The 13,799-nt window shown below is 35.6% G+C and overlaps 1 protein-coding gene across 4 annotated transcripts in view; it reads left to right on the top strand.

Annotated features, from left to right (window-relative positions):
- The window catches only part of LOC138173247 (WD repeat-containing protein 7), a 494,247-nt gene that overhangs the window by 35,877 nt on the left and 444,571 nt on the right, over positions 1–13,799 (top strand). For all 4 annotated transcript variants that reach the window (XM_069103220.1, XM_069103240.1, XM_069103213.1 and 1 more), the window contains one exon: positions 9,078–9,184. In XM_069103220.1, coding sequence (XP_068959321.1) covers positions 9,078–9,184 — 107 coding nt within the window. The remainder of the gene's footprint in view (positions 1–9,077; positions 9,185–13,799) is intronic.

Here is a 13,799-nt window from a genome sequence, read left to right as displayed (position 1 = left end):
GTATTATCTAAAAGCAAAAGGAATGAGGAAATAAATTCCTTCAGTGATAAATGACTAGCCACAAATAAGAGAACATTTATTGTAGTCTACATGGCATCACTGGAAAGTTAAGAAAATATGATTTTATTTTAAAAAATTCTTTATTGTTAACTTAAATATAAGCAAACATGAATTTGATTATATAATGTGTCTCTAATAAAGTGATGAGACTTTTTTTGTGACTTGTGAAAGTAGTATTTTTAAGGTTGGTGAGTCTTGTGCTAGCAGCTGTGGAGAATTGCAGAAATGTATTTGTTGTATAAACACAGAAATGAGTCACTTATTTAAAATTAAAAACAATGTGCAGTTTTATGTGAAGTCATACCAGTTTGCAAATTATATCGCATACAGATGACGTAAAGAGCTGAGTAAGAATTTTTTACAAATTAGAAAACTGAAATTTTAAAGAATTAAAAAAGATGTACGTCATGATTTAGGATAGCACTGATGCATGTGTTGGCGGTGAAGCGTTGTGGTTTAGTGCAAAGAGCAGTAGGTTTGGGATGAGAAGATCTCGATCGACATTCTAGCCTTGTCACTTTCACCTCTTGGGACCCTCATCTCTTCATTTGGAAAAAGGGGATGTTGAACTTGATTTCCAAGGGTTTTTTTTTAGTTCTTAGTCCTACAGTTTTAAAGATTTGGTTTATTTAAATAGAAAACTTTAAGGATGATGGCTTGAGTTAAATTTAAATTGATAAAGGCAAGATGATGGTCTTAAAACCAAGTTGCTAAGTCTACAGGGGAAAATTGTAGCATCTGTGACATAGAAAATCCACATGCCAAAATCACAAGTGAAGTCAGTATTGATTTCTTTTTCACACCAGCCTGGCATAGTTCACATAGAATTCACAAGATCAAGCTATCATTTGGACCCATGGTGAAGCACTTGAAAGAGTTTTTGTGATGAAAAAAGAATAATTTTATCCAGTGATAATGTTCTAGCTCATAGTATGCATTCTTTGAAATAGCATTTGAACAACAATTACGTTTTTCAGTTTGATCAGTTATCTTATTCATCAGACTTGCCTCCAAATGATTCTTGGCTGTTTAAAAAAAAAACAAATCCACCTTCAAGCAGATTTGCTGCCATGGAGGTATTCAGAAGAATGTGATGATACAAGTGGTGAAGGCAGTTCCAAAAGAGAATTTTGAAAGAATGAAATGGCAGTATCATTAGTAATAATATATTTTCTCCTAATGAAATGATTTGAAGGGGGAAATTTTAGTCTCATTTGGATAAATTCTTCTACATTAAAAATAACTCTTCTACCCAACATAATCATGTGCATGTAAGAATTATGATACATATAAATATGTGTATAATTGTTTCATCATCACACTTCATGCCATATTATTAGGTGGGCAGAAAGCTATCTTCAAGGTCACACTGAGGTTTTAGTTACCAGGGTTTCACTGACAGTGTAGGAGGATAATATATTAAGCTGTGTCATCTATGAGATAAGCTGGAAATCAATGTTACACTTGCAAAAATTTCTGATGATAATAAAGAAACAAAGTTGAGGTTACCTGTTAGGAATACATGAAATAAAATTTCAAGAAATTTTGACGGATTGGAAAAAAGATCCCACAGATCAAAAGGGAGCTCCTTTTAAGACATTAGGAAACAAAATGCAGTATCACATGTGGAAAGATTGTGCCAAGGTAAGGAAGCATAGATGATCCTATGAGGTCAAGAGCTGCCTATGAATCAGCAGTGCAGTGCTGTTGAAGAGAGGGATTAATGATTTATTGAAATAGAGAGATAGGCATATGACTTTTAAGACCTACGTCTAACTTTTTGCTTAGATGGCCCATTAGTCAGATTTTGTAATTGTATTTAGTTTCAGATGGAAAAGGAGAATCCAGGGAAAACCAGAATGTTTTAAAAGTATGGAAAACCAGTTCTTTGAGAAGTTAACACAAATAGAATTATTTATTCTAGAGATGATTAAGCATGCTTTTTTGCTGTATTTAGCATATGAAAATTAGATAAGAGGTAAAAATAGGTTTTTTCATGAAAGACCAGCAAGACACTTCTGTCCCTACCCTCCAACATTCTTAATATTGTTATTGTTATTCTCATCTGTTACAAATTTTCAAGAATTCAGAGATAGACATATGACATTTAAACTCTTCTATGTTGCACTCCTTTGGCCTATAGTCTTATAAAAACTTGGTCTAAGCTCAAAGCAGGAATGAAAATGACCTAAAATGACACTATGGAAGTAGCAGCAGTATTCACAGTTTCATCAGCACCTAGGGTGGTACTGTTAACACTTTAGAAAGGAATTGTCATGTGTGCAGTCATGTGCATCACCTCTATTGCCACTCTTCCATTTTTTCCCATTTTCTTTTCATTCATGGTAACATTGGCGGCCAGGTAGATGTAATCTCTTAATTGTGGTATTTGACATTCAAAGATAATGCTGGTGGGAGGCATTATGTGTAAGTGAAAAGGTCAATTTGTGACAGCTTTTGTGTATATTTCATGTATGCAATTTAATGACCATAGACACTATTTATATTTGTTTTTCCTCTGAGCTTTTTAATTTCCCCCCAACTCTAAGCCCTGAACAAGCCATTGCTATAAAAGGAGTCAGAGGAACTGATTTCTACCTGCTTCATGGAAGGTGTTAAAACTTTTACTTTTTAGTTGTTTATGTTGACCCTGTGATCCAGTGCATTATTAGGGATTTTCAATTTACTACAATTATCCTTCCTTGATTTGCTAATGAGTGATTACATCGTTTAACTTTTCTGGATCCTCTCTGTTGCTCATATGACTAAACAAGTGTGGTGTAGTTTCTATTTACAGGTTTTAGAAGTTTTATATGGAAACTGTGAAACACTTTAAAATATGAACTTTTTCAAAGCTTTTCTTAAATGAATCAGCTGACTTTGTTTCCATGGTAATAGAGAGGTCGAGATTTGATTTGCTAAATTTATTGCTGTATACTCATAGTTTCCAATTACTGTCAGTTGATGAATATAAAGACTAATTTCTACGTTCTTGTGATTGGAAATCATATGACTTCAGGGTTGAAAAGGACATGGAGAGCTAGCCCTGCCTTTACCCAATATATGAGTCTTATTTATATTGTTCTTAGCAGGTGGTTACTACTTTTGTTGAAAGGAAGTTTATGCAGCAGGGTGGTGCAGCAGACAGAGCACTGGGCCTGGAGTCAGGAGAAGCTGAGTTCAAATCCAGCTTCAGACACTTAGTAGCTGTGTGACCCTGGACAAGTCACTAAATATCTGTTCTACCTAAGTTTCCTCAGCTGTAAAATGGGGATATTAATATCACCTGTCTCAGGATTGTTGTGAGGACCAAATAAGGTAATATTTTTTAAGTACTTAGCACTCTGTCTGGCACATAGTAGATGCTTATATCCTTCCCATGTTCTTTTTGAGTCAGCCCATACCATTGTTATTTCTTATTAGATGGCTCTTTTTTATATTAAATTAAAATTTTCCCACTGTAATTTGTATACATTGTTCCTAGCTCTAAGCAAGGCAAAATTGGCAGGGCTGTGAACCTGGAGTTTGACTTTTGCTTTAGACATTTATTTGCTTTATGACTTTGGGCAAGTCATTTATCTTCCCTGAACCTCAATTTCCTCATTTATATAAAAAGAGGATAATAATAACACCTATCTCATCAGGTTGTTGTGAGGCTTGGATGATGCCAAATATGTGAAGTCAGCCCATCAATAAACATTTATTATTCACTTCTTTGTGCCAGACCTTGTTGTAAATGCTGGAGATACAGAGAAAGGCAAAAATCAAAGACCCTGCCTTCAAAAAGCTCACATTCTAATAGGGAGACAGCTTGCAGATAGCTATTTACATCCAAGGTTCAGTCAGAGCAGAGGGAAGGAGGGGGCCTGGAGAAGGCCTACCGACCTGATTCTTGAAGGAAGCTAGATTCTGAGTGGTGAGAGGTGAGGAGAAGCAGCATCCCAGGCATGGAAATACCAAGTGAAAGGCTCTGAGATGGGGGTTGTGAGGAACAGCAAATAGCGTGGTTTACCTGGGTTACAGAGTACATGAAAGTGCGCCAAGTTAAGAATGGGAAAGTAGGAAGGGGTCTGGTTGTGAAGGTCTTTAAATGCCAGGTAGAAGATTTTATATTTTATCTTGAAGGTAATAGGGAACCAATGGAGTGAAACCTATACTTTAGGAAAGAAAATCATTTTGACAGCTGAGGGGAGGATGAAGAGAAGGAGACTTATAAGGGAGATATTAAGGTAGAAATGACAAGATTTGGTCATGAATTGACTGTATGGGGTTAGTGCTAATGAGGTATTAGGGATACTGAGGTTGTGAGCCAGGGTGTCCTTGATAGGCATGAATATTGGGTAGAGGTGGGTGTTTGAGGGAGGGAGAAGAAAAGGACTTTTATTTGTTTAGGACATGTTGAATTTGACGTGTCTATGAGACATCCAATTTGAGATGTCCAGCAGTCAGTTGGTATTGCATGATTGGAGATGAAGAGGTTTTAGGTCTAGGTATCATCTGCATAGAAATGATGAGATTTCCAAGTGAGATAATATTAGAGGGCAAAGAAAAGAGGTAAACATTAAGGTGCTATATAAATCTCAGCTATTATTAGTCCCAACTCTTCTGATATTTGAGTACAGTTATCTCCTGATAAAATTTTTTCTTTCTGAGGTTAAATACTCCTAGTTCCTTCATCCCTTCCTTATGAGTTGTCTAATGCAATGTACATTGGGCTTCTTAACTTCTCTAATTTCAATACTGTACCTTTTTTTTTTTTAAAGAAGCTAGCATTGTATTTGTTGGTATAGCATTCATACCATTCTGTTGATTCATATTGAGTTTATAGTGAGTTATCACTACGTTAGAATTAGTAATCTTTATTTAAGAATTTTTGTTACAGCAGTAAAACAGATCAAAAGTAGTATAGACAGATACTTAAGATATTTGATTTATATGAACATAATTAAAAATGAAATTTATACAGTGTTTTAAGGTTTTTGAAGTGCTTTACATACATTATTTTATTGCTTTCTCCTAATAACCAAGTAAGGCAAATTTTACAGGTATTATTAACTCCATTTTATTGTTCAGAAATTGATCTCAGGAGAGATGACTGCCACAGGGTCACACAAAGCTAATAATGTGTCTGAGATGATATTCATGGCTAAATCCTTGATACTACACTGCTTCAAATACTACTTACTTCCTCTACCTTGTCACAAGAAGGTCTAGGTAACATATTCTTGTGTCAGATACAGTCAGCAAACCGTCTAGCTCAAAAGGGACTCTGGAGCCAGGATCGATGGAAGAGAGAACATCTGCATTTATTTAGGAAGGGGGTTTTTGTTTTGTTTGTATATAATGCTTAGAATTTAGTTAACATTCATTAGGGAAGATGGCCATATTTCAAGACTTTTTCCTTTTTGGGAATATTGAGCATTTCTGGCTTCTTTACATTATTATTTTTTTAAACTACCATTATGACTTCATTTCTTTGCCTCTTTTCCCTTATCTGTACATAATACTATCTACCTGATAGGAAGATATTGAAAGAACTTTGTAAACCTCAAAGCAATGTATAGAAGTGAATTGTTACATTCCCTACTTCTTGATTATTTTGAACTAGCTGTGTAATATTGCACAAGTCAATTCTCAGTTTAGATTTAAGTTTTTTTCAATTGTAAAATGAGGGAGGTTAGGTTATGATCTTTCAGGTACCTTTTTTTTTTTTTTTTTGAGTTGGCATTGTTTTCTTTAAGAATATTTCATTTTTTCCCCAATTGATTTTTAAACATTTTTTTAAAAAAGTTTTGAGTTCCAAATTCTGTCCTTCCCTTCTGCTTCTCTCCCTTCTTTGAGATGGTAAGCAATCCAGTATGGTTTATGTGTGTGCAGTAATGTAAGACCTTTTCATATTAGTCATTTTGTATAAGAAGACTCGAATTAGAAAAAGAACCAAAGAAAGAGTGAAAAATAGCAAGCTTCAGTCCGTAATCAGACAATATCACTTCTCCCTCCGGAGGAGGACAGCATGCTTCATCATTAATCCTTTGGGATTGTTTTGGATCTTTATATTGCTAAGTCATTTACAGTTCTTCGCTGTATAATGTTGCTTTTACTGTGTACAATGTTCTCCTGGTTCTGCTCACTTCATTTTGCATCAATTCATTAAATCTTTCTAGGTTTTCCTGAAGTCATCCTGTTTGTCATTTCTTGTAGCACAATAATATTTCATCATAATCATATATTAGAACTTGTTTAGCCATTCTCCAATTGTTGGGCATCCCTTCAACTTATAGTTCTTAGGTATCACAAAAAGAGCTGCTATAGATTTTTTTTGTACAAATAAACCCTATTCTCCCCTCCCCCCCCCTTTTTGGATATCTTTGGGATATAGACACACAATTTTATAGCCCTTTGGACAGAATTCAAAATTGCTCTCCAGAATGGAGGTTTACAACTCCATATTCTTATCCCTTTCTCCAAAATTTTAATGTGGAATTAACTCTTTCAGTAGTAAGGAATAATACACAACCTTCATCTGTATAGTAGAAGTGGGAGACTGCTTCATGTAGTAGATAGAATGAAAGATTTGAGCCAAGATGACCTGGGTTCAAGTGCTACCTCAGTTACGTAATGGCACCATGACTTTAGGGCAAATCACTTAATAACTTTACTTCCAGGCAACTTTCTCCAACTGTAAGTGGCTGAGAAGGTGCTATTATATAGTCCTCTAGGATGTTCACTGTTTAGACATGCCCTGTAAGCAATGAAATCATAGTGCCTAGGTCCTACAGGTATAAGTAGAAACTTATATAATGTTGAAATGACATTCTTAGAAAATGAATGAAATGTGTAATATAAAATTAAAAATAGAGATAGGGCCTGAACCTGTGATTTCACTGGTATAGGAAGCTTGGGGAATCAGTCAGTCAGTAAGTAAACATTAAATACTGACCATGTGCCAGGTAGTGTGCTGAATGCTGAGGATACAAGTAGGAAAAAAAGAAATATAATCCTGCCCTTCAGGAGCTTGCAGTGTACAAAAGGAAGCTGAAAGGGGAGAAAGGGAAAGGTACTTGCCATGCAGGGATGATGCTGAAGTCAGAGAGGTCTGAAAGCAGTGTAGCCAGGTGGGAAAAGAGGGAGAGAAAACTCCTGCCAGTGCAGGTCAGCACCTTCTCTACACCTTAGTCTTAGAGCACCTATGCAGTTAGCCCATGGTCATGTGACCAGTATTGCAGAGGTGGGACTTGAATTTAGGTCTTGCTCTAAGATTGTGTGTCTCTCTACCATGCCATGCTGCCTATAAAATGAAAAACAAACGGGAGATTTTATTGAATGAGTTGGCAACAGTTATCATTTACATTTGACATTTTGGACAAGTAACAATTTGACATCCTAAAAACTGTATACTAACCACCACTGTGGGAATCTTGAGTTTTACTGATAGTTTGGTATTAGTGTAGAGCTGTCATTTATTGGAGAGTCTCCTGTTACACTCACCTTTGGAATTCATTTGGTATTAGTGGTAGAAGGCACCTCAGAGAGCAGGTAGAATAACCCTTATTTCCTTCACCTCTTTTATTGTTGTTGTTGTTGGTAGTAGTAGTAGTAGTAGTAGTAGTAGTAGTAGTATCGTTGAGATGGATTGCGATGGTGGTCCTTGAGAGCAGAGACTATCATTTGCCTGTCTTTGTATCCCTCTGTTTAGCACAGTGATTGTAGCCTGAGACTAAGCCCCAGAGAGATGTAGCGGCTTTCCCATTTGGATTGGAGGAGCTAGACCAAGGGACTTAGGGCTCTGGACTCCTCTTCGAGTGCTTTTCCCACTGTATCTTACTCTGACATCATTGGACGTCTTGCTATATGAAGTAGCAGAATTTGGTAAAAAGTCCTGCTTCTTTGATGCTACATCTTTTGACATAGGTCTACTCTTGTTTATACTGATGCATGTGTTTCAGTCATCTTCTGGTTTGTGAGCTGCACTTTGTGCTAATTAATTAATCTAGCAAGATCTCTCATGTACATCCTTTAAACTTTTTTTTTTGTAAAGCAATCGGGGTTAAGTAACTTGCTCAAGGTTACACGGCCAGTTATTATTTCTGGGTGTGGTGCTGAGTATCTGAGCCCAGATTTGATCTGGGTCATCCCGACACTGGAGCCAGTGCTCTTACTCGCTGAGCCACCTGGCCGCCCCTAAGCAATTGGGGTTAAGTAACTTGCTCAAGGTTACACAGCCAGGTGTTTCTGGGTGGGTGCTAAGTGTCTGAGCCCAGGGTTCAATCTCCAGGTCTTCTCAAGCCTTCTCAAGAAGCCGGTGCTCTTACTCACTGTGCTACCTGGCCGCCCCCATCCTTTAAACTTTTAGCTAATACTTTTTTCCCCCATTTTTGTCACATTGAACTGAAAGAATTTGCCAGTGCATTAGAAACATAGTCGAATCAAGTCTTTGGCCTTCTTGAATATTACTATAGGTAATAGAATAACATTACACCTATTATAAAACTCTGCCTTTTTTTTTAATGATGGGGGGCTATTGTCATGACGGTCATGAACAGTCATACTTTTGTGGAGTAAGCATAGGCCATTTTGAACCCTCACATAAAGCTTCTTACTTAACTGTCAGATTTAGATTTGTGGATGGGTATATGTGTTTACAAAGTTAATGAATGCAATATTGTCTTGATGTTTTTCTTTATACTTTTTTGAACGTTACAAAATTCCTGCTTTTCCACTCTTCTTTTTTCCTGGAAGTGTATGAAACTGAGAAAACTTATTTAAGACCATGAAGAGGTCCCTGGTCAGCATCTCTTTGGCTTTAATATTTCTCTATTTAGTCACATAGATTTTATAAACATTATAAATCAGCTTTAACTAATTCTTTTTCTATCTCACAAGGAATTTTCAGCATTAACCATAGTTTTAACCAAATATATTGATGTGTTCATAGTTTAAATATGTTAAACATTTTCAAGGGATTAGCTCCTCCACATTGCTTGATATACAAATGTTTTAAATTTTTTAAATTCTAGATTAATCCTCGGGCTCTCTTGTTTGGCCATACAGCTTCAATTACTTGTTTGTCCAAAGCTTGTGCTTCTAGTGACCGGCAGTATGTCGTGAGTGCATCTGAAAGTGGGTAAGTATTCTTTTACTCAGTTTCTTAGAACCATGATTGAACAGAATATGTTAGTAAGGATTATCTTTTTTTAAAATTTTATATAAGCAGGCCAAATGCAAAGGAAGATATGAATTGTAGTCTCTAAGTTACAAGGAAATAACTTTAACTATGTCTATGATTACTTTTGTATTTTGCTTCTCCTGTTAGAAACTTTGGGCACTAAATGATTAATTATCATAGCACTTTTCTGAGTTAGTAGACAAGGTTCAAATCATTCACCTTTAATTTATCCTTAGCTAGCAAAAATGCATTGACTCTTTCCATTTATGCCTTATGCTATATTGTTGTGCCAACCCAGTGTGGGAAGTTATACCCCAAGAAAGAGGCCAGAGACTGGCCAGTAGTTCCACCAGTAATTTATAGTTGGGTTTTTTTTTTTTATAGTTCAGGAAATTGCATTGATTCAAGTCCTCAAATATTAGTGGCAAACATCTGGGCAGTTTTGAATTTGAACATAGTGGCACCTTATTGATCCAGAAATAAAAAAAAATAAGATGACATTACTTTTCTGTCAGTTGAAGGTATCATCTAATCTGTTAGAACATGGTATTTTAGAAGTTGTACATTTTGTGCAACATTAAGCCTAACACATATTTGCATTATGGCATAAGAATTTGCACTGGACCTGTATTTTTGTTGGTATAGAGAGTTTTTGATGAGTAACTTTTACCAGTATAAGTTGGTACCTTTCTTGCAGTTTAGAGTCTTAGTGTTGTCTAGAACAGTGGTTTCAAACTCAAATCAAAACAGGGCCACTAAAAAGTATGTAAGTATCCCTGTGGTCCTCAGATTGACTTAGAAAAAAATACATGTTTATATGTGTTTGATGCCTCTAGTCAAAAGCATTGAGGGGCTAAGTGATTTGCCCAGGATTACACAGCCAAGTATATGTCAGAGATGGGCCCTGAGCCTAGTTCTTTTTGGTTGTGAAGCCAGATCACTCTCCATGATGCCTCTCTTGGACATTGGGGACCCTGAACTAATCTTAGACTCCATGCAGGGGTGGGGAACCTTTGTCCCCAAGGCCGCATGTGGCTGTCTAGGTACTTTGGTCCAAGGGCCTCATGAGAGAACCACCAGGACCACATATGACCTCGAGGCCGCAGGTTCCCTACCCCTGCCTTATAGCCTGTGGAATCCCGGACGTTCAGACCCTGTTGGGTCTCTGAGGATAGCATTGGGGTCTTTGTGGTGTCCAAGAGAGTGTCAGAGGACTTCCTTGGTGCCCAGGTGTAGATCCTCCAGCAGATGCTTTCATAAAGTGAGAAAGGAGAAGAGACCTCCAGGATGAGAAAGATGACTCGATGATATGCTGTTGCTGGGACCCTGGAGCCAGAGCTGATGCCAGCTTTGAGATGATGGCAGTAAGACCCAGGGTTCTCAATTCTGGTTCCCCTCTGCACACTAACTCATGTTGTTTAGAAGCCAGCCAGTCATTTACCCATTTTGTACCTCAGCCTTTCCACTGGGGAATGGGAAAGAATATTTTTATGTTCTCTTCCTACCTCTCACAGTTAGGTGATTGAAACTTTGTCTATGTAACATTTTAAAAACAATAACCCTGCATTATAGTATGCTTTAATGATAATGATGAAATTTCTTCAGAATCTTAATAACATTGGTATATCTAATTTAACTTGTATAATAATTGTATATATAATATATAATAATGTATGTAATATGTATGTATATATGTTTTTGCTTTGTGGAGGGGGGAGCATGGGGCAGTTAGGGTTAAGTGACTTGCCCAAGGTCACATGGCTAGTAAGTGTTTAGTGTCTGAGGCCTGATTTGAACTCAGGTCCTCCTGACTCCAGGGCTGGTGCTGTATTCATTGTGCCACATAGCCACCCCCATTTATTATATTTTAAAATGCATTATAACACATCAAACATAATTTTTTAGTTTTTGCCACTTCAGTTTCCTTCAATATCCTTTGTCTATTCATTCTCATTTAATTTTCATCTCAAGTAGTTATTGGGTAGATTCTATTCTGTTTCTGCTTTTTAAAAAATTTAATTATTCATAATAGCATTTGCAGTTTTCTTTGTATTGCTAATGCCTGTCAGTTTAATTTCACTCTAGTAATGACCATTCAGTTCATGGTCCACAATTTTCTTTAGCTATTCTCCTATTATTAATCATTTAATTTTTTAGTTAAAAATATTGTTTTGAAAATACTTGAATAAATAGCTTGTTTTTTGGGGGGAGTATTTGAGGACAGTTTGTTTATATTCCAAACAGTGGATTTCAGGGTTACAGAGTATGACTTTTGGACTTTTCTTGTCTACTTCTGGATTATTGTCCAAAAAATTTTATTCTAAATTATTTTTGTGAATTGACTGAATATGAGGTGGTAACTCAAAATTGTTTAAGTTTTATCTCTCTAGTTTTAGTCAAATGGAATATTTTTTCAAGTGATTATTAACATTTTGTGGGGGTGGCTAGGTGGCACAGTGAATAGAGCACCAGCCCTGAAGTCAGGAGGACGTGAGTTCAAATCCAACCTCAGACATTTGCCATGTGGCTTTAACCCCAATTGTCCTGCCTTTCCCCCTCCAAAAAGCAAAAAAAACCCAATCCCAAAACATTTTGTGAATCCTTTTCTGGAAATATTCTGTTCATATTGTTTGACTTTTTAAGGATTGTGGATTGCAAGTTCCCTTTGTGAATTTTTAGTAGTTTATTATATTTTAAATATCAAGCTATTGCCATATTTTTCATACTTTAAAAAATTTTAATTTAATTTCACCTTTGAATAATGTGCATATTGTTATATATTTTGATAGATTCATACGTATCTGTTTTGTCCAAATAATTCATTCTAATGATTGAGTGGGAGGAAAAAACTTTCCCTTTACAACTGGCAGAAATATATTATGACATTTTATTTTTTCTTTACATAATTAAAAAAAAATGTTTATCACCTACTTGGAATTCCCTGAGGTGTATATGTAGATGGATGGAAATAAATGTGTCACCATATTGCCAACCAATTTTCCTCTAAGTACATTTGATAAATAATGTTCCTTAGTTTTTCTTTCTTTTTTTTCTTTTGGAGGGCAGTTGTGGTTAGGTGACTTGCCCAAGGTCACACGGCTAGTAAGTATTGAGTGTCTGAGGCCAAATTTGAACTCAGGTCCTCTTGACTCCAGGTCTGGTGCTCTATTCACTGCTCCACCTAGCCACTCCTAGTTTTTCTTTATTGAAGAAAATACTATTTTGGGAGGGCTTATTTAGCTCATGTATTGATAAGGTCAGACTTTTTACTTTTCCATAACACATTATGGTTAAGATTTTATTAAATATAGTTCATGCTCTCTTTTTTTCTCACTCTACCTCTTTTGTTTATTCCAAAGGTTTGATGTTAAATACTTTGTATTGTTAAAGGTCTGGGAATACAGGACACCCTTCACACCTTTTTTGCCAGCATGAACCTTGATATATTTTTTTTAATTGAGACAAATACTTTACTTTAAAAAATTCGTTTTTGGTGATATCTTTTATTTTTGCATTTCTAGACCTACTGTGTAGCTCAGCTTTCTAGTGGAGTCTCCCTTGTAACAGAAAAGCAGTTAGCAAAACCAGCTGAGTGACTGTTTCTGACATTGTATCCAGCACTTCTGTGGTATTTTTCGAGTTGTTTTTTCCACACAACTTTCATAGAATCCTATAAAGAAACCCTTTGGTGTTTTCATGAAGATTACATTACATATATGTAGATTTGGAGAGTATGGTCAGTTTTATTATATTAATATAATTTATCTTTCAATTAAATGTCTCTTTTATTACTTAGGTCTTTTTATATTTATCATCATAATTTTGTGGTTGTCCCTATATATAGGTTCTCTCTATTTTTAGGTAGATTAGTTTATAAATTTGTGGCATTTTTTGTTGTTGTAAGGAGAGTTTCTCTTATGATTTATTGATTTTTATTACTAGTAAGTATGTAAATGATTTTTTTTTGTTGGTGGTTAATCTTGTGTTCCCAGAGATTGAGTTCATTTGCCTTTTAATTTTTTGTTGAGACATTTTGGATTTTTTAGATAAACTCATGTCATTTAAAATTAATTATTCCTTGAGCTTTTCATTTTCAATGCTAATCCCTTTAATAACTTTTTTTTGTCATAACAATTTTGGAATTTCCAGCACTAAGTCAGAGAAGTATAAGTGGATAGCATTGTTTTGTACCTGCTCTTAGTTTAGTGAGAATACTTTTAGTATTTCTCCATTGCAGAATATTTTCTCTCTTAGTGTGTGTGTGTGTGTGTGTGTGTGTGTATAAGGAAAATCTCAATATACCTTGCTTTTATTCTTTTTTTAAAAATCATCAATGAAAGTGGGATTTTATCAAAAGTTCCTCCACCCACCCACCCAGTCAGTTGGCATATGCCTTGTTTCAGGTTTTGTTTGCTTGTTTGTTTGTTTTGTTATTGTGGTATTTTCAGTTGAAAAATTGAACCAGCCTTTTGTGCATGGCATGTATTCTACTTTATAATGAAGAATATTAAACAAAAAAGTACTCTAAATATTTTAGCATTTTTTTCCTCTTATTGGGAAATTGGTCTATAAT

The sequence above is a fragment of the Petaurus breviceps genome, unplaced genomic scaffold, assembly GCF_028583685.1.
Source record: "Petaurus breviceps papuanus isolate PSGF00001 unplaced genomic scaffold, PetGlider_PUasm1.0 129, whole genome shotgun sequence".
NCBI lineage: Eukaryota > Metazoa > Chordata > Mammalia > Diprotodontia > Petauridae > Petaurus > Petaurus breviceps.
This window is presented reverse-complemented; position numbering and strand designations above follow the sequence as displayed.